This window comes from Tympanuchus pallidicinctus, unplaced genomic scaffold (assembly GCF_026119805.1).
Source record: "Tympanuchus pallidicinctus isolate F22 unplaced genomic scaffold, pur_lepc_1.0 scaffold16, whole genome shotgun sequence".
NCBI lineage: Eukaryota > Metazoa > Chordata > Aves > Galliformes > Phasianidae > Tympanuchus > Tympanuchus pallidicinctus.
In genome coordinates, this window is record NW_026294679.1 from 11,562,047 (window position 1) to 11,582,009 (window position 19,963).

Sequence of the window (19,963 nt, forward strand, 5' to 3'; positions counted from 1 at the left end):
TCACATTTGGGCTAGCTACATGACATGCAAAATCTGCTCTGGATGAAGTGGCTTTTATGGAGATGGCCAAAAGCATTACTTCAAGGCACTCAGCAGGGATTGTGACGTGTGCAGCTCATCCTGCTGCCAGTTCAGGCAGGCTGCCTGGTCAGGTCCATTCTGCAGTGTGCTCTGCTTGGCAGCAGGGCTGCTCTGCAGCAGGGGCTGACTCTGGCTGGGGGCTCTCTGGGATCTCCTACAGAACTGTATGTGCAAGGACCACAGCAGTCCTAGGGGAAGTGGTCTTTGCTTGCTGTGTGGAAAGACTTAATGCAAACTATAGATGCCAGTATAAGAACTGCAGAGCCTTGTATACTCATGGGTTCAAATGGGATTAGGATGGGCTTTTGCAGAAGTAAACAGAGTAGAAAATTGGAACTCGTTTTTCTGTAATTGGGTGCTTTTAGAAAGGACGGGGGGCTGTATGAGGCTGCTGGAGTGCAGCTGGTGAGCACAGCGCTGTGCTGCGCACGGAGCAGGCGGTCCTCTCATCCTGCAGCTCAGGAAAGGACTCTCTGGTTGTGGATTTCTTCCCTGTAGGAGTGAGTTATCCAGATGATGAATTTCTGAAGCATGCTCGAGTCACGTGAGAGCCAGATGGGAACATTTTCCAAGCAGCGTGTGTGGGTCCAGCATGCGCCAGGCAGCTCTGCTTACGTGGCAAGTGGGAGCAGGCTGACGTTGGTCTGCAGCATTCAGCTGGGCAGGCGAGGAGCCTGGCTGCAGCTTGGTCCTCTGCCCCCCCTGTGCACAGCCCCTTTTCCTGAGGCATCTGCACTGCACAAGCTGCTTGGAGAGGAGGGAAGGAAGGAGGGCTGGGGAGCTGGACTGAAATTAAAGGTCTTATTTACTGCCTGCTGTCAAATCATCTGCACTTTGGCTGAATTTGCATATTGGAAGATATCACAGGTTATCAACTAATCAAATATTTGTTAAGTGTAGCTCTTTAAGGTACTGCCTCATCCACAGATAATGTGTGAAGTAGAGGTGAAGATCAGTTTCAGGTATGTAGGAAAAGCATCCTGCAGGGATGAGAGATTTACTTCGGACTGAGACTACTTGTGTTCTAGAGAAAGAAAAACTTAAATCTCTATATTCATTCAAATACTATTTGTATTAAAAAAAAAAGCTTGCTTGGAACACACTGTATTAATGTCCTGCAGTCATAAGAACGAGGGAAGCTTTTTTAAGCCACTGTGGCAAGAGACAGGGTGGTTACCAGGCCCATCCTAGATCTGGGCACAAATACTGGTTTTGTTGTAGGTCCCTCTGGGGCCTGCAGGGAGAAACGTCAGTGGCACAATTAAACAATATGCCTTGGGCAGTGGCGATTGAAATAATAGATCAAAACACTTTTAGCCTTTCTGTGCCATTCTCCTGTTTCTCTGGCTATCTGTTGTTGTTTGCCTAATTGAATGAGTTAATTGTGTGAGCCAGGGATGTGTGAAAATGGTACCAACTCAGGCTGAGGTTTATCTGCTTTTTTTTTTTTTCTTTTTTCTTTCCAAGCTGTTTTATGCTTGTGACCAATGCAGAGTCAATGTTAAAAGTAGTTACTTATATTCTTCAGGACATTATTACCTTCTCATTTAACCAGTGTCAGACTCCAGACAGAGGAGCAGGGGCTGATGGAGAGAAATCCGGCAACAGGCTTACAGGAATTACCAATGGATGTGAGGAATCAGAAATTTCAAGGAGTTTCAAGTGTATGGGGGAACAGTGAACATAGTGCTCTGGCTGTAGATGGAAAAGCAGAAGCAAACCCTATGGTTTTGGGTGGTCCTCACTGAACTTTCTGCTCCTGATGGTAGAGATGGTGCCCTGGCATGGAGGAGGAAGTTGTCCCCTCATCGTTTCCTTTCTGCCCTGCCAACCAAGCTTGGGGACAAGTGAAAGCCAAACCCCAGGAAGCAGCTTGGGAGAAGTCAGGATGGAGCCTGGCCCTCTGTGATTCCTTACCTGCTGTAGGCAGTAAGGTCCTGCCTGAGCATCTAGGGCAACAGCAGGGCGCTCGCATTTATACCAATCTCTTGATGTGCTTGACCTCCAAAATCAGGATTGAAATGAAGGCTTAACTTCAATTTTCCATTCTGTCCTACGTGGGGAACATTACAGCGAGCAAGGCTGTAGGCCAGTTCGAAGAATTGGACAATTTCTAAGGAATAGCCCACTCTAACTCTTTCTTGCTGATTTGTCAAATACCACTGATGAATTCACAACACCCCTGTTTGTCTCTTAATGCCTTTTGCTTGATGGAGAAGAAAAAGCATTGACTTCCCCCAGCTCCAGTTTGGGGAATCTCTGCCAGCTACTGGACCACCAGTGAAGTTCTCTGAAGTGGAGTGCAGCACTGATTTTGACTCAGGAAGTCAGTGTAATTTGAGTTCACTGTAAGACTGCATTGCTTACTCTTTTCATCCTTCCAAGAAAGGAAGGGTGAATGCCTGTGAAGTGAATCTGCAAAATGCTCAGCTGCAACCTCACCACTGCAGCCTGTGGTTAATTGAGCTCTTCTTCTTGAGGGGCAATAATGCCCTATGGAGTTGATCCCTGTTGGAAAGGGGCAGTCAGTTTCAGATATCAGTATCTCATCAGCACAGCAACTTGTTCTTGTATTCATTTTCCCAGTATTTTATGCTGCAACCTGGAGCTGCACAGCTGTTCAGAGACTTCAGTATTATCAGATGATGTTTGATGTAGGGCTTCAAGGAAGGCAACTTCTATAGAACAGGTCATACCTATGTAATTAAACTTTTTTTTACACTCCAAAGCAAGATAGCTACATCCAGATCCTCCATGAGAAATGTCCTTGGCCCAGGATTTCTCCATGCATAGCTGAGGAGCGGGGTTGGTGCAAGGGCTACATGGCCAGAGCTATACCCATGCTAAGCCTTAGGACAAGTATGATCCAATTAACCTCTGGGAATTACTGCAGCAATGTTACTGGGCAATATTTACCTTAACAAGATAGAAAGCTGTGCGTATACTAGTTTAAAGAAAACTGATAGCCCCAGCTGCATGCAACCTGTGAATCTTTGGTTGTGTGTTGCTTCTGGCCCATACAGCAGTACTAAATAGTGGATGCTGTAGTCAATGTTGAACTGAATGCTTTGACACTTAAATATTTTGCTGGCAAAAAAAAAAAAAAAAAAAAAAAGGAATCCAGTATTGATAACTTATGCTGAGAGAGCTGTGGAGGAGAAGGAGCTGCTTTGCACTTGTTGGAATTCACCTGGATGTGTAAGATGATGTGAACCGTGGAGGTGGCAGCTCCTGGGTTGTGGTAGCACTGAGCTCGTGCGTTCAGCTTCAGACTTCTGGCTTTTGTGGGTTTTCCTGAAGTCCCCTCTGCTCTAGCTGCACACAAGACAAATAGCCTGCTACTAAAAGAAGATGAGTGGGGCTGTATCACAAGAGTTGAGCGTTAGTCCCCAGCAGTCTGGCGCCTGTTCTCTTGCCAGCAGTGGGAGGAGCAGCAAACAAACTGGTCTCAGTGGCAGCAGAAAAGCTTCTGGTGAAATCTAAATGCAGTCATCTGTTTCTTGTGTTTAGTTCACCACGGCAACTGGCTTAATGAAGCCTTCAAAGCCTTTCCCCCTCTAATTCCTTCCTTTCCTCCCCATCTGAGGCTCCAGCTGACCCATCCCCAGGTCCCCACCTCAGTGGGGGCAGCTCCAAAGGGATGGGGTCCAGTGGTCACTGCCAAAGCCTGCAGTGCTGCTATTTCTGGATGGTGTGGTGGCTCTAAGGACAGCCTCAGTACTCTGCACAGCGCCTTGGCTCCTGGCTGAGTTGTAATTTATGAACCCATGTTTCTTTTGAGCTTTTAAAAATAATTCCGAGCAGAGGGGTTTGTTCTGGCTCCAGCTGAAGCTGACAGTGAGGACCGTGGGGGCTGGTGTTATGGAGCAGAATCGAAACGCTGTTACCTTAGGAGTGGCTTGCTTTGAGCAGGCATTTTTAATTTCCCTTCCAAATACTGAGATTTCCCCCCACCCCCCAAGTCATCTGAGACCAGCCGGCGCTTGGCTGTGCAGCAGAGGGGGAGAGGAGAGGCAGGAAGCGAGGGTTTGTTCGTTTACCATTACCAATCCCATTGGAAACCAGTTCCAAGCCCCGTGCAGAATTCCAGAAAAACTCCTGAAGGGGAAACCCGGGGCCGTTCAAAGTTTGTGTGTTGCTGGCATGGGCGCAGCACGCATCTGGGGCCCTTGACCTCCTCCCTGTGCCCTAGATCCCCCCATGGCTCTTCGTTTGAGCTCTTTGTGAAGTGGAATCCATCACTAATGTCTGATATTTTTATTATTTGTAGGAGGAACTCTTAGAAGCTGGTAGCAATTAGAGCTTAAACGTCTTGGAATAAAAAAAAAAAAAAAAAAAATCCCCAAGAAGGAAGCTTAATGCTAAGCAGATGTGCAGGAGCAGCTGAAGTATGCTAGCTGCCTTCTGCTTCAGGAGCAGCCCCATCTCCATCTCGCTGCTGTCAGGCTGGGGCAGCTGAGAAGTGCTGCAGCTTGTGTGCTGCTCCTTAGGCTGGGGAGCTGCCCCAGGATCAGTGATGTTGTTCCCCAGTTACTGCTCTAGATTGCCTTCTTATTATGATCTAGGTAGATTATGATTTTGATAAGGGAAGAAAACCACTTTTGCTTTCTCTGGAAATAGATAGGAGCTAACGTTTTTATGCTGTTGTTGTGGCACATTGTTCCATGTCAGTTATGAGAGAACACGTGGGTATCTGTAGATGAGGTTGCTGTGAATCTGGGGCTAAACTCCCTCCCTTCTTGGACAGGCAGATCCAGGGAAGCCCTAAGCTGGTGTGAAGCACAGTTGATTCTTTCTCTATTTTTAGTTGGTGGCTGTTTCAACATTTTGCTTCTGGCTTGTACTGGGGCAAACTGGAATCTTCCTGGTTGTTTCTACATTACATCTGCATTATTTATCACTGCAGTATTCAGGTTCTTCTATCTGGAAAAAGATCTGACAGCTGACTGACGTTCATAATCCCCTTCCTGAATGCAGTGGAAGTTTATTCAAAAGCTCAGAGACAAGTTGCTGACAACAGCTCCTTCACACCCTTTCCCGTTTGTGTCCTGAGTCTGTAATAGAAACATGCTGTATATTCCCTTTGTAAGCTAGAGCATGAGTTACTCTGCCAGATGATTTCCTGTTGCACTCTACCAGTGTAGAGCCCCTTTTTTAATGGTAATCCAAAATAAATTACTGTAAGTTATCATGATGTATTTTGTATTGAATTGTTATAGTGCAGTGCATGGGTTTGGGGACTGGATGGTTGCAGTTTTCAGGTATTTCCACTGCTAAGAATTTGTTGAAAAACAAAGGCCAAATCTAGCTGACCTCCAGTATTGCTCTAACATGATGAAGATTGGGGGCCTGATATAAAGGAAAAAATCAAAGATTTTGCTATTCCTGTAGTGCTGAGGAAATGCAGCAAAGTGTTTCTTGGAGCTCTGGTTTCCAGTGGGAATGTCTGAAAGCCCTTTCTCTTGCTTTATATTGTAACTGAGAAATCGCAAGCACATATGTACTAGGAATTTTTAACTGGTTACTTGGGTTTTTTGGCTGCCTTAATGATACTCTGAGGGTCAGAAGACAGTAGCAAGTCAAAAAAGCAAGGGTGCCAGTATGCACTGATCCTCTCTCCCAATAACTGCAGGGTGCATCTTCCCTGCTGTTAAACTGATTATTCCGGAGTTGGGCTCACTATTGCTAGTGGGCTTTAAAAATCATTTTTTGGAGTTGTTTGCCAGAATTCAGTAAGTTCTTAGTCTATCATATAAATACCCCCCCCTCTCCCCCCTTGCATCTTCTCCCAGGCAGTGTTAGAGTAACAGGTCTGCCTGTGTTTCTGCCTGTGTTCCACCATCCCATGTAATGGGAATATTTGCTGCTTCTTATTTTGAAATGGGGGCAAACCTGATAACTTTAGAAACATGCTTCCAGTGTACTCAAACAAAACAAGAAAATGTGATTGTTCCCAGAATCCCAAGACAAGTATTTAAACCTAATTTTGTGGAGGGGCAGGGAAAACTTTTGACCTTGTTGATAACAATTGTATTAGCTTTTTCTTTAGCTGGGTTTCTGCCACATGTTTGTTGGCTAAACATTTGTGATTTAACTATACCTTTGTATGAGCTCTGTATTCTTCCATGTCTATTATTACTTAATGCAGTTCCACAGTAACAAAATGCTTGCATGTATTGAAGTTCCATCTCTGTGAGTTGCCTGTTGGTCTTACGGGGATCATTAACAGCTGCAGAGCTAAATACTTTTGCAGGTCTGAGGCTTAATGAGTCAAACTGTCTCTTGGTATGCATTTCCTGTCCTAGTGGGAATAAGCTCAGAGCATATCTTACTCAGATTTCAAATTTGAAGAACTACATGTCAGTTTCATAAGTTGACTAACTTTTATTTTACCTGGGTAGTTCTTATGACTTGACCTTTACGCAACTCCCCGTTGTGCTGACCAAACTCTAAAGAAAAAAGTTGATGTTCCTTTCTGTTTTAATCTGTTTTAAATTAACTTTCAAACTTGCTGATATGATTTTCTTCTTTCTCTAATTACTTCCTTCTTTTATGGCTGCCCTTTTCTTGGATTTCCAGTTTGGATGTCCAGTTTGTCTGAGACTCCAAAAAAGAGTGTCGCTCCAGGTAATTTCTTGTGCCTTGCTGTTCTGCATGTCGTGTGGTTTTGGAATTCTGTGACTGTGAATTCACTGTCTCTGGCAGTGAATATCCAGGATCTGTTGTGTACCTGTGTGTTGGTTTTTTGTGATGCATGATTTTTGACAAGGGTGCTGAATTTTTGGCTTCTGATGCTTCCAAAAGCAGTACATGGCTTTTTGCTGTGTGACATCTCCCTTGCCCAACTCCAGCTGTACAGCTCAAAGCAGTTAATTGCCTTGTGGTGGGCTGACCCTGTCCAGCAGCAACACACCTTCACAGCCCCATGCCTGCACTGAGGGATAAAGGAGAGAAGACAGCTTTTCCACAGCATATAGAAAGGATGTTTTATGGAACAGATGAGACGAGGAAGATGCAAAAATGGCAAACATTATCATTCTTTCATCCTTCTCAAATTTGAAGTCCGTGGCTTGTGATACTTCCTTCTCTGCGAAGGATATGGGCAGTAAGACAACACATAGGTATTAAGTCAAGGAAGAATGGAAATGCCCCTGCTGCTTTCTGTGCTCAATTTGGTTAATATCCAAGCCAATGTCTTGTTCAAACCCTGTGAGCAAAATCCCACCATCCTCAGTGGGTGGGTGCTTGCTAGGCAGAGGCTCTTAGTAAGTAACACTGCAGCGATATCAGAAATGCTGACCCAGAAAGAAGTTCAGTACACCCCTGGGGGATGTTCACTCTGAGCAGAACAGGTCTGATTTCAGGCTGATATTTGTACATAATTGCCCAAAAATATCTGAAGTATTCGATCACAGAAGCATGGTGGTTAATAGGTCATCTGGGAGTTCAGACAAACAGAGAGACTGAAAAGGAGGGCAGTGTTGAGATGATATTGCTTGAAGAGAATGGCAAGGAGCCCTCAGGTGGCCTGGTTTGGAGGTAAGGGAGATACAGGGTTGGTTTTCTCCAGCTTTCTGTATGTCTTGGGACTGCTTTATGTTGTGGTTTGAAATATGGCAAATAGAATACTAAAGCCTTCTGAAGAAAGTGAAGGTGAAACTTTAATCAATACAAATTCCTTCTCTTCTGTTAGCTAAATGCATGTTGCTTGTTTGGCTTCAAAATCTGTGCACAATGAAAGGGTAAACATAAATGATTAATTGCTCTGTGTAGTGCTCAAAAAGGGAAATGTTGTTACACAGTTCTGCTGAGAAGTCTTCTGGTGCACCTGCCCAGGTCTCTAGCTCCCCAAGCTGTTCCAATTCATGTCATTCAGTTATCATGATGTGTTTTGGATTGGATTGGATTGGAATGGTCATTCAGTTAATTTCTTGTTCAAATGAATCCACAGCTCCAACACTGGTTCTCTTCAGATCAGGCCTGCTGAGGGCTGTATTGTAATATGGAAGTTAAAGGCTCAAGCTTGGATTCTTTATCCTTGGTATCAATCTATGTCTTAGAATGCAGAAGACTGGAAGAGAAGCCAGTCATAGGACAGGATCTTGCTCCATTAAATGCAAACTCCAGCCAGGAGATTTAACGTCTTATTTTGAAAGAAGATCATGCCACGCTGCCAGATTGTGAGAAGTGCCACAGTGGGATGTAGTGGGTGTCTCTGACTGCGGGCCATCAGGAATGCAGAGCTTCGCACAGCTAGGCAGCCTGCCTTCCCTTGCCATCACTGCAACCCATGTGCCAGGAGGGTGGTTGGGGGTGACCCGACTGCTGTTGCATTCCTTGGCTAGCTGGCTTTGTGCGGTGCAGAGTAATGTGGGTGTGCTGCCACATCAAGCGTGACTGGGGCGAGTGCCAATGTACATAGGTGACTTCAGCCTGGTGGAGGATCCTGTCTAGCAGCTGTGTGAAAATCTACAAATGGTTTAACAGATCAGTGTGCAAAATGCTTCAGTTTTCTGAACTGTTGCTACCTGTAACCTAGTTGGTTGGAACAGCTGTTCAGAAAGCCAACTTTCCTAGAAGTGGAAAGAGGACTCAACATTTTTTTTATTTTTTTTTTTTCCCTTCACCCTCCTGCCTTTAATTTTTCTTGGCTCTACCTTAAAACTCAGCAGATCAAAAATAAAGAAATAAAAATCCTAACAAGCTCCAGTTGGCAAAGGGCAGCACTGCATTTCTCCATTTGTCAGGATTCTGTTGGAAATGCTGCTGAGCACTCTGAAGAAGGAAGAAACTCAAGTGGAGTGCTCACTTGAGAGAGTGCCGGGCATTTACGGAGGGCCAAGCTGCTCCTGGTGCTCTGTCCATGGGATTGGTTTTAGCTGCTGGTTTAGCTGAGCTTCAGGTACATGCAGTGCTGGAACCCAGTCTGCCTTAAAGCTGCCACTTGTCCCATGGTCTTGAAAGCTCAGCCAGATCTTGCCTCTTGGAAAAGCTAGGAAATACTGTGCATCCCTTTCACTGGGGGATGAATCCAAGAGGGAGCCTATTTTCTGCTGCTGTGATAGCAAGGCATATTCCCTTCCTGATGACTGTGTGTGCTGTTGGCTTGGGCACCCTATGGCTGTTTGTAGCAGCAATCTCTTGGGCCAGGAGGGACTCTACATGGCTCATGGAGCTGCCATCTCTGCCTGGTGTCTGCATGTGTAGCCAGAACGATAATGACTGGAGTTGCAGATGCTCTGCGAGCAAGATATTGCTCCATGCACTAAAAGTGTGCATGCTTAATGTGGTCTTGAAGAAAGTGTGTGTATGAATACTCGCTCACGGAGAAACTCCTTGTGTGTTAATTATGGCCCCTAATTTGGGATGAGGGGGTTTGCGTACTGACTTGGTCATCCCTGAAAGGGTGGTGCTCAACCCTGTGTTACTCTCTGGCATTGACATTTTGTGTGTTGGATAAGATTTTAGGCCAAGCTTATTTGGCTTTAAGTTACTTACTGATGTGATCCAAGCTCTCCCATCCTGCATTCAGTCTTCTCTCTTTAATTAGCAGAGTGTCACCTGCTTCTGAAACTTCTCAGAAAACGCCATCAAATGGCTTTGTCGTTAGAGAAAGAACTACCTAGCTGATCTCAGGCCATGAGCTGCAGAAACAATGGAGTATTAATAACCCGTTTGATATCCTTCTGCAAATATTTGTTTTCCTCTGTAATGAGACAAAAGGAATTTTGCCGGAACAGTTTTATTGCTAAGACCCAGAGGCTGAAATGGATTTGTACTGAATTCTTTTAGTTATTATGCATGTTACTGAAGCTTCAGAGCTCAGGACTGTTAAACCAAGAGCTGTTGACTGCTGAAGTAAAGTGCTGTTAGAACTGGGGAGACCCCTGCCTACCAGAAAGGATAGAGATGGATCCCCTTTCTTACTGACGCATGCTGTGAGTGTCCTGTGTGAATCATTGGTATGAAATTAGAGCCTGAATTTTGGGAAGGGGCTGAGGGAGAGGACAGACTGGAGTTGGAGTATGCAGGAGTATCCAGGAAATGAGTCAAGGGCTGATTCTTTAGAGCATGTATAGGTGGTAGTCTTAGCAAGTTCTCTATTTCTGATCTGAGTCCCTATTTTCCCCAAGGAGATCTGTAGGAAGCTCTGTCAGTCTCATTCCACTGCTTACTCGAGGAGTGCGTTATTTTAGGAACTGCTTTTGAATTTGCTCTGGGATCGGAGCTCTTGTGTAACCTCGTGTGCTTTTCATATAAAACTATTTTTCATGCCATGTGCAGGATAAAAATTGCTTAGCCCAATTTTTAGGCTATCTTGAATGACTTGGGGATGTATCACTGGCAGAGGGCTCGAAGAAAACACGCAGATACAACGTGTTTATTTACCACAGAGTCATAGAACTTCTGATAAGGAAAAAAATAAAGTAAGGGTTTTAGTTAGACAAAGAAAATCCATGTGTTTAAAGCTGAGGATGTGATTGTTGAGAGGGGATAGTCTGATTGGAGGATTTTAAATGGGATTGCTGCTGTTCTGGATACTCCTTCTTTTCTTCCCTGCCTGCTCTCAACTTTTTCCAAAGGAATTTCCTTGAGATGCATGAAGGGTTACCCTTCATTGGCTTTAAAAAGAAGCCGTGGCTCTAGATGTAAGCCACTGCAGTTCCTTTTGGAAAGTGTGCAACTCTGATGTGCTGCTGCTTGGTGAGCTGAGGCACTGGGGTGCCTTCTGCCAAGTGCCCGCATGCAAACCCTGCGTGTGCCCATGGGGAACGTGCCAGCTGCAGCCCAGGTCTGGGAAGGAGGACTACCTGCCAGCTGGTTACTCAGTTGTGATTCATGCTCGTGGTGTTCACTGAACGTTTGTGGTTTTGGCTCTTTTCAGAACTTCCACTGACCAGCCCAGTCCTACATCATTTAGTCTGAATCTGTAAACATTTGATTGATAATCATAAAAGGGCAATATAAAGTCCAGCACGCTGTATGGATTAAAAGAGCAGACATGTTTATAGCCTGATAACAATGGAGTACTCTGGCAAAGATCAGGAGTCTCAAATTTCCATATCCAGATGATTTTATTTTTGGAGTCCACTTGGTGGTTTTAATTTTTGGCTATTGCAAAACCATCATAGGTCTTAGCTGTTGCAACACGGAGGAGGAAGGAGCCACTTGGAACGGGAGTTTTGTGCTCTTATTTAGGAGGCTGTCCCACAGTTGCTGGGCTCTGAGTACTGCGGGAGGAACGATGCTCTCTCCTTGCTGCCTGGAGAGGGGGTCAGGGTGCAACAGTGTCACTTCATAGTGCCAGCTCTGGGGGCATGGACAAGCTCCGATGACATTTCTGCCCAGCCCTGGGAAAGTAATCTCAGAGGTGAGGAGCGGGAGGATTGTAAAGTGGAGCCCTATGGAGAGGAGGAGGGCTATCCTCAAGACTTTAACCAGGAAACGGACTCGAGGCAAAAATAAACGGAGAGGCAAGCAAACTCTTATTTCAGCCAGCAATCTGTTGTGCGCTCTGCTCTCGGGAGGGCTTGCAAGTTGGAACTGAACTGTAATACTAATTCTGCTTTTTTGGGGGGAGGGTTGGAAGGGAGCTTTACCTGGCACGTCAGTCTTATCCTACCCTCTGCTCTCCATTCCTCCTGCCTGTACTGAAAAGGCTTTCCAAAAGTGGTGCTGTGATATTCATGGGGCATTGCAGTGTGCATGTGAGCTTGCTGGGAATCCTGCCCTGCTCCGTGGGGCTCATGTTGTGCAGGTGTGATCCTGGGGATCCTGAGCCTCACTGACGCATCATTTATTTAAAGATGCCTATCGGGGTGGAGGACTGAGAAGGGCTGAAGTTTGTGCCTGTCTGAAGGGAGTAATGGAACAGCTGAAACCAGCCTGCCCAGATAACGTGCGAGGCTTCAGATTACTGGGAGAAGCTGTTCCTGTCTCTTCCAGCTCTCCTCCTTCCTTTACTGTTGAAGCCTTTCCCACTGTACGGTGTCTGATCCTGGGAGGGCATCACTTCAGGAACTGCAGGGTTACCCTCCACGTGGCCATGTGCAGCACTCCAAATTTAAAGCAGGGTGAGATGATCTGCTGTAGCTGTAAATGAACAGGCTTATTTGACTTTGATTACTTGTTAGACCAAGGAGTTGTGTAGCTTTTTTTTTTTTTTTTTTTTTTTTTTTTTTTGCCTTAACAGGAGTCTTGTAATGCTTAAGCCAGCTTCTGTTAAAACGGTCTCTTAATTGTAAGTGTTGCACCAGACGCTGTAGTGACAAAGAAGTCCTCCTGTGCAGAACGCTTTATCTAAGCCAGGACAGGGTAGACTACTGAGTTTCAGATATGCGAATACAGATGGACTGCATCTTGTTTTTTGTTTTTTTTTTTGTTTGCTTTAAATTTTTTTATTATTATTACTTTTAGAGAGAGAATTGCGGAAGTGGGTTGGCAGTGCTCCTTCTCTGGGTTTGCTGGCCGGGGCACTCCCCTGGCACACGGTCCCTGGCTCAGCATGGGTGGCTGGTGTAGGATGTCTGCCAGCCTGCACTCCGGCCATGGCCCGGCTTTGTTCCCAGCAGGGACACGTGTACCACACGAGCACTGCTCCTGCCACAGAGGCACTGCTGTCTGGTGGTTTTTGTCCTATGACTACTGTCTAGGAGATAGAGAAGACAACTGTGGTGTGTGTGCGCAGCAAATAGCTTTGTGAGTGTCCTTTACTCCCTTCGCAATTGTTTGGTCCCTCATTCTGCCTTTCTAAGCACGCTGAATTCTTTGCATGTGCATAAATACATTGCCATGGTGGCTTTTGGTTTTAGTTAGAGAATCCTAGGGCAAAAATGGAGTGGGGGCTATAGGCGTTGCTTGCTTAAATAAAGTGAAGAAAGGTGCTGCTGCTTTTCCCCCTTCCCAGACTGGAGAAGGGACTGTGTGGGCAGCAGAGAAACAGGGGAAGGCATCTCCTCACACTCCTGATAACCAAATTAGTGCTGGTTTAAACCAGAGCACACAAATCAGGCTGATTCATTGTGAACAGAAATATGATGCTTCTTTAGAGTGAACAGCTATAGTGAAAAACTCTATAATAAATCTTAATATTGTCAGTTCACTGCTTTCTTCCCCTGTTCCTATTGCTGGCTGTGGTTCAACCATCCACAGAAGAGCTAAATCTCTTAAACACAAGCTTCAGGAGATGACTCCTCTTTAAAGAAAGTTAACCTATGGAACATAAGAGCAGTCAGAGGCAGGCTTAGGGAGTACGGAAGTCGTCTAATTTTCTGGATTTCTTAAGACCAGTCCAAAGGGAGGCATTGTGATAGTGTTTCCTTTCAGGAAAATGTTAAGTTAATTGCTTTTATTTAAGGATTTTCCTTGCACAGGATGCTGTTCTAATGACTGATGCACTCTTTATCTCTCTTTTGGCAGGAATGCTAATTATTTGTCTGCAGAATTAGTTTGCATCTGCAGTTCAAATACATACATGCGGGCTGCTTTTGGAACTGCAATGCAACACTGAGCATCCTGTGCTTAGCTATTAGTCCCCCAGCTTGTCCAGCGGACAGCTTCAGACCATGCTGCTTCCTTCCTGTCTCTTATAGCCAATTTGTCTTCAGAGATTGAGGAGACCTGGAGTCTGCTCCTGGCTCTGCCCCCGTCACGTGAAATGGGACTTTCAGCAGGCCGTACATCTGCTGCTGTCTCCCTTCTCCATCTGCATCTTAATCTAGAGAGACGGGAACTGCCTTTTACTGCGTAAAATGTATGATATACTGTTGGTCCAGACAGCTCTGCCTTTATAGACAATGCTGCAATTCAGGAAACCTGTAAAATAGTTTTGCATGAAGGCTTGTCTGGTGGCTCTTAGCGCAGAAATCCAAGGTGCTTTTTGTTCTGCTCTGATGCTTTGAAGAATGTGTTTTTGAGGGAAAATTAAGAAACTTTGAGGCTTTCGTGACCTTTCAAGGCAGTTTCCAGGCAGAAGCAGTGCTGTGGTGCCCATGTTTGGAGGAGCTGAGTATGTGCTGTTTATATTGCATCAGAGCCGTGCCACATCCATGCAGCGGTGGCAGCACTGGGATCTCTCCCATGCCTGGAGCAGCAGTGTGCCTGCCCTGTGACTCCTCCCAGAGTGTACAATTTTGATTTTGAGGTTCAAAAATTAAAAAAAAAAAAAAAAAAAAAAAAAGGCAATTGGAAAAAAAAAAAGAACCAAAACGCCCAAGAAAAGCTTGAGGGCAGCAGGGGAACGGAGAATGGTTATTTGCACTTTTTTTCTTCTGTGTTTGTATGAGAGCCTGCAGTCATTGCTCTTGGCTCTGACAGCCAAGAACCTTCAGTACGAAGGAGAAGCAAACAGGGAGGGCTGTCTTTAAGAGCTCCAAGAAGGCACCAAAGGGCGATGGAGAGGGAAGTGGGACGCACCGTGCCTGGCCAGGGACGCTGGGCTGTGCTCTGCTCCGAGGCAGCTTCTGCACTGGGGAATGCGGAACCGCGGAGCTGGCGGGGGGCAGGCAGGGGGTGGCCGTGTTTTAGCAAGGATCTGGCGCTATAACTTTTTTTTCTTCTTCTGTTTCAAGTAAACACTCCTCCCCGCCCTCCCCTCTCTCCCTCCACCCCACCTCCCTCTCTTTCAATCCCGCTCATGTGTTTCTATTTAAGGGCTGCAGTGCAGACGAATATGATTGGCATCTACAGCCCCCTTTTGACTTTCAGCTCAAGCCTTTAGAGTGGAGAAGGAGCTGAGACGCCAAGGGGAGAGCTGTTTTTCTTTTGGTTTACTGGGGGGATGGCTCAGCTGTGGATTTATGCTGCTTCTGCCCAGGATTTTTCTCACTGAATGGGAGCAAGGATTGTGGAAACCATGTTGGGAAGAGGTTTACTTTCAGAATCCATCATGAAACTCTGCGACTAAAACACTGTATTTTCGACTCCTTTTCAAAAAAAAAAAAAAAAACCCAAAACATTTTTTTTTCCTCCCCTTTTTCTTCCTCTTCTCTCCAATGTCCCTCTGTGCTGCTGGGTTGTGGGCCAGAGGAGGCTATTTCTATATGGCCAGCCATTTGGGGATATGCTGCGAGCCAAGGTTGTTTGCTGATTCGCTTGGCTCTGGTGACAACTTGGCCTGTTGTGACTCGGATGGACGGAGGTCGCTCTCGAGGAGCCATGGCTGGAAGCTGGCTTACAGCTTGCTTTTTCCCTTCCCCAGGTGCTGATGCTAGCTCCGAACCCATGATCCTGGAGCAATATGTGGTGGTGTCCAACTATGAGAAGCAGGAGAACTCTGAGATCAGCCTCCAAGCTGGAGAGGTCGTGGATGTCATAGAGAAAAATGAAAGTGGTAAGACAACTTTGTTGCTCATCCTTCTTTCAATGGTCAGATTTTTTCCATGTGTTCCTGTTCTTTCAGTTTCTTCACCACTGCTCGTAGCCGTACGTTAGCTCCATCTGGTACAGTTACTATGTCTGGCTGAGGATGTTGAAGTTTCTCAATGTTGATTTGGGCTGGGGGCCAAATGTTGCCTTCTACTGTAAGAATGTTTCATGGGTTTTGTGTGTTAATTAGCTGAAGTACACTAATGGAAAATGAAGGTGAAGGAGAGAAGGGTCTGCAGCTAATGAAGTTGATGTATAGTAGATGATCTAGTTGCCCTGCTGTCTCTTTGAGTCTCCGTCAGCATTTCCATTACTAACTCCTTTTTTTGGAGGATTTATAGGATGAGCGTTTAAAAATTGCTTGGGGTGAAACTTGGCTTGACAGCTTAGCCTGTGGCCCAGAGCTCAGTAGGGAGGGAAGGGAATGTGTGTAGATAAATACATGGCTGTGCACAGCTTCAAAACTTCTTGCAGAAGCGTTAATTGGGGAGTTTAGAGGCAAAGAGGCAGAGCATGTAATGTAAAAGTAAGATGAAATCCCTTCTTCTGCCATCTGTGCAATAACTAGCTTGTGCTTGGAAAATGAGATTCTTGGCAAGTGTTTGTATAGATGTCTTTTGTGTGCTTTAACTCTTGGATGCCTGCTAGCTTTGAGTCAGCCTAAACAAATGTATGAGACTGTGTACATGGTGGAGCAGGTTAGCAGCTGGTTTAAATAACTGCCTGTCTTCAGCAGCTCCCCTCCTCCCTCCAGCGCTCCTTGTGCATTAATCCAAAGCAGTTGTCCAGGGCTGTTCTCCAGCCCACTCGTGACTTGTGTGTCCTCATCCAGAGGAGCTGCTGGCGTTTGGAGCCATGCTTGCGAGGCTCGTGCTGTGGGAGCTCCGCACGCAGGCTCTCCTGGCTGGCTGGCTCTGGAGTGCGCTGGCAGGGGAACCGGGATGCCCTGGTCAGGGGCTTAGGTCTGTTTCTCAGAGCTCTGAGTCAGTTCATCCATAATAATGATCACGCGTTGTATTTATGTATTTCTTTTTCCTCAGTGGAGTGGTAATTTCTTTGCTGTATGAAAGGCTAATGCTAGCTTGGCTGTGTGAAGCAGTTGCTGGCCAGTGACTTACAGTGGTGTCCAAAGGCATAGCGTGTGGGAATGCACTCACTCGGGTGAACAGAAATGCTTGTCCTCTGGATACTGACTGTATCACTTGCAAAACTAGTAAAGACCAAAATGCTAATTTGCTCCACTTCAAAGCTCTCACTGTGATTGTAAGGGAAAAAAAAATCTTGATTTCAACTCTCTGGACTAATGGAAAAGCCTCCTCCCTTCGGAGTCTGAAGGCTTCTCATTGTCAACAGTGGGCATTACTGCTGTCAGAACAAACCTGGCTATTGTGGCAACTTGTGTTCATATCCATGATATCCCTGCTTTTGATAATGGCTTATGGTACTGAGGAAACTAGGTATAAAATAATGCAAGAAGCATATCTGAATTTCAAATGACAATTCCCTTGTTTTGTTTTAATGTGGCCTTTCTGCCTTGCATAGTTCACAGTGTCCTGTACTGAGCCACGTGGTATGTGGAGATGCAAGAGGGTTTAATTTTAAGTAGTGGGTCCAGAAATGTGATTCTAAGGAAACATCCTTGAACTTGGGTTACAGTCCTTGAGACTGTATTCTCAAGATGCTTATCACCTAGGCTTCATGATGCTCGTATAAATAAGAAGAGATAGGAAGCATTGGGATCAGCAGTCATGCCTGTATGAGAAACCATGGCACCAATCGGTGATGTACAAAGCATCGCTTGCTTTGGATGCTTCTCTGTACTGTTCTGGCAAGGGAATAATATTTTAGTTTGTCCATGAGCAGGACTCCAAACGTACACTCTAACTCTCTGTTGGGTTAGGGATACCACAGGAATGACTTCAATACTTTGAATTCTTGTCTCTTCTGGAAACTGGAATGGCATGTAAAGGAACTAGCTGAAGTTTTCTGAAGTCTGAGCTTTTTAAGCTTGCAACGTGGATTGAATGCAGAACCTGTTTAGTGTAGGAAAGCGTGTCTAGAATATGTGGTTATGACTTCTAAGAATGTGGGGATACACTTTTTTTTTTTTTAAAGAACATAAGATCATTTGGACTATGCATGTGGGTGGCAATTCACCTCACTGTATGGTTGTACTGTCTTCGAAAGTGTTGTGAAACTAGAGCTGTGATGATATAAATTAAGCTCATTCTCCTCCCATACCCAGAAAGCAGTGATGAAGCAAGGTGTTAAGTATGGCACTGCAGCAGGGACGGTGTCAGCAATGAACTTTTGCTATGTGTAGCTCCTCAGAACAGGAGGGAGGGAAGAATAACTAGATAGCTTACAGTGCCACTAGACTGAACAGTGTGCTTTGAATGTGGTGATGGTTCTACTGGGCAAATGTTGCAAACTTTCTTGTCTGTATACTTGCAAATATGGGGTTTTGGAAGGGTTTTGTTTGTTTTTCAATATATACTTTGGGAAAGCTAAATAGGGTAGCTAATAGGCATGACTGATTGCTTGATTTTTGTTTCTTTGTTTGTTTGTTTGTTTTTGGTTTTTTTATTTTTTTAAAGCCTTGCTTGAATAGAATTGCATGGTGATGCCTAGGGATGTGTTAATAGTTCTTTCGTTTTCCAGAGTGGGAGGAATCTTAGTTTGGCTCTGTTGCACAGCTTTGTAGGGAAGAAATACCTTGGCTTTACTGGCCAGATGGCCCTTACATAGTGATGTTCAGAAGCTGTATCCAAACAGTGCCTGTTTCATGTCCTTCTGAAGGTTTTCTTCTGAAATGCTTCTAGGGCCTGAGCTAATTATCATCTCCCTGTTTGCCTCCAGACTGCACATCCCTCTAGAAGGAATTACCCCATACTTTCCAAGATCAATATATCAGGTAGAAGCAGAGGGGGAAATAAAAACCTTCCAGTGTATCATATATTGAATTCTTACCTGGTTATTATCCATTAGGTTAACTTCATGTTAAGTGTGTTAAATTTACCATGTAGCATTATTCAGTGTTATATCTGCCATATAAGCAATGGGATTTGAGGCATCTTGCAGTCAGACCTATTTGAAACAAGGTTGTATGAAGTTGTCTTCATTACTGAACCAATGGCTCAGACTTGGATATCATTTCAAGTAGAGACTTCTGTTCGATATTAAGGCTTTAAAAGCAAAGTCAGTGTAGCATGCGGTGAATAAATCCTGAAACCTTTCATCTCTGTTATGAAGCTCATGGGTCACTGTAACCTGACTGTTGCTGCAATTGCCATGGAAGCAAATTTTGCTGGACTGGAAGATGTCTGTAGGACTTCAGTGCTTCAGAACAAATTACTCAGTTATGTACCAGCTCTCAGTCTTTGAAACACATTTTCTGGGGGAAAAAAAATCTTGGTTCAACAAAAGTTGCCTTTCAGACCTTCCTCTGGATAATAGTTGCAGGAGTGGAAGGTGTGCTGGTATTATCATTGTTTTTAAACTCAACTGGGGAGGGAAAAGCTGTATGTAGCAATGGTCAGAAATGCATCAGGATTGAAGTGAAGGTTTACATTCTCTCCAGCTGGTGTCTGGGAGCAGGCTGCAGTTGCAGGGCTGTGTCTGATGGGTTTGTTTAAATGTGCTGTGTAGCCAACGTGCACCGGCCAGCTCTATCTAAACATCTCTGTGTAGCTTTGGGATAGCAATGTAAATAACTGACTCGAGTGTTGTCTGTCAAGTGCATTTGTTTCTCTTACACCTTAACTAGAAAAGCCTCGTGGAATGATCTGAAGGTATGTATTTGTGTTGGAGCAGTGAAATGTGACTTTAAAGCAGGAATCTGATGCAGATTTCTTTGAGGTAGAAGGGGGAGGGACTCGGCTCGAGCAGCTCCCTCCTTGCCAAGTTCTGTGTGGATGTGGCTTGAAACGGTCAAATTATAAACTGTGGCAGCAGTGTTTGCAATGGAAAACCTGACAGACAGGGAAGCATAAGCACATTCTGAGCACCTCTGCTGCTTGGCTGTGTGGTGGGATGGGGCTCTTCCCTCACAGCCCCTGTGAGCCCCTTCTGTTAGGGGAATAGAGGGATGCCTCTTCAGTGGGGCTGAGCAGGACGTAACTGTTTCCTTTGCAATTACATAACTGCAGACAGATTTCCAATATTATATTGGAAGCTACAAAGCTATTGCAGCTAGTGTAGTTTCCTCAGGAATGAGAGGGCCCTTTGGGAAGGGAGGCCAGGGCGTGGGGCACAGCAATGAAGTGTCACTATGAGGAAGGCCTCTGCTTGTTAGGGTTCCCTGGCTTTGGGGTCCCCAGTGTCAGACCTCTATTCCATGCTTACTTTCCCAGCTAGTATTAATTTTCAGTCCTATTCATTACAGTCTTGGTTTCTTAATTCTGTAATGACAACTTCCTGTCTCACATCTGCTTTCTGCTGCTTCACCTCTTTCTCTAGGATGTCACCATCTTCACGCTCCCTCATTTGTACATGACAGGAGTGTGGCACTGTGTGC

General features: G+C 45.2%; 2 protein-coding genes across 9 annotated transcripts in view; both read left to right on the top strand.

Annotated features, from left to right (window-relative positions):
- SH3PXD2A (SH3 and PX domains 2A) overlaps window positions 1-19,963 on the top strand; it is a 236,364-nt gene that overhangs the window by 153,725 nt on the left and 62,676 nt on the right. For 4 of the 8 annotated variants that reach the window (XM_052677857.1, XM_052677858.1, XM_052677856.1 and 1 more), the window contains 2 exons: window positions 6,661-6,708; window positions 15,281-15,412. In XM_052677857.1, coding sequence (XP_052533817.1) covers window positions 6,661-6,708; window positions 15,281-15,412 — 180 coding nt within the window. Of the gene's footprint in view, window positions 1-6,660; window positions 6,709-11,325; window positions 11,453-14,683; window positions 15,158-15,280; window positions 15,413-19,963 lie in introns of those variants that run through there. The other 4 variants (XM_052677855.1, XM_052677859.1, XM_052677861.1 and 1 more) reach the window with 3 other exon arrangements.
- ATP5MK (ATP synthase membrane subunit k) overlaps window positions 1-19,963 on the top strand; it is a 426,737-nt gene that overhangs the window by 147,969 nt on the left and 258,805 nt on the right. The window lies entirely within an intron of this gene.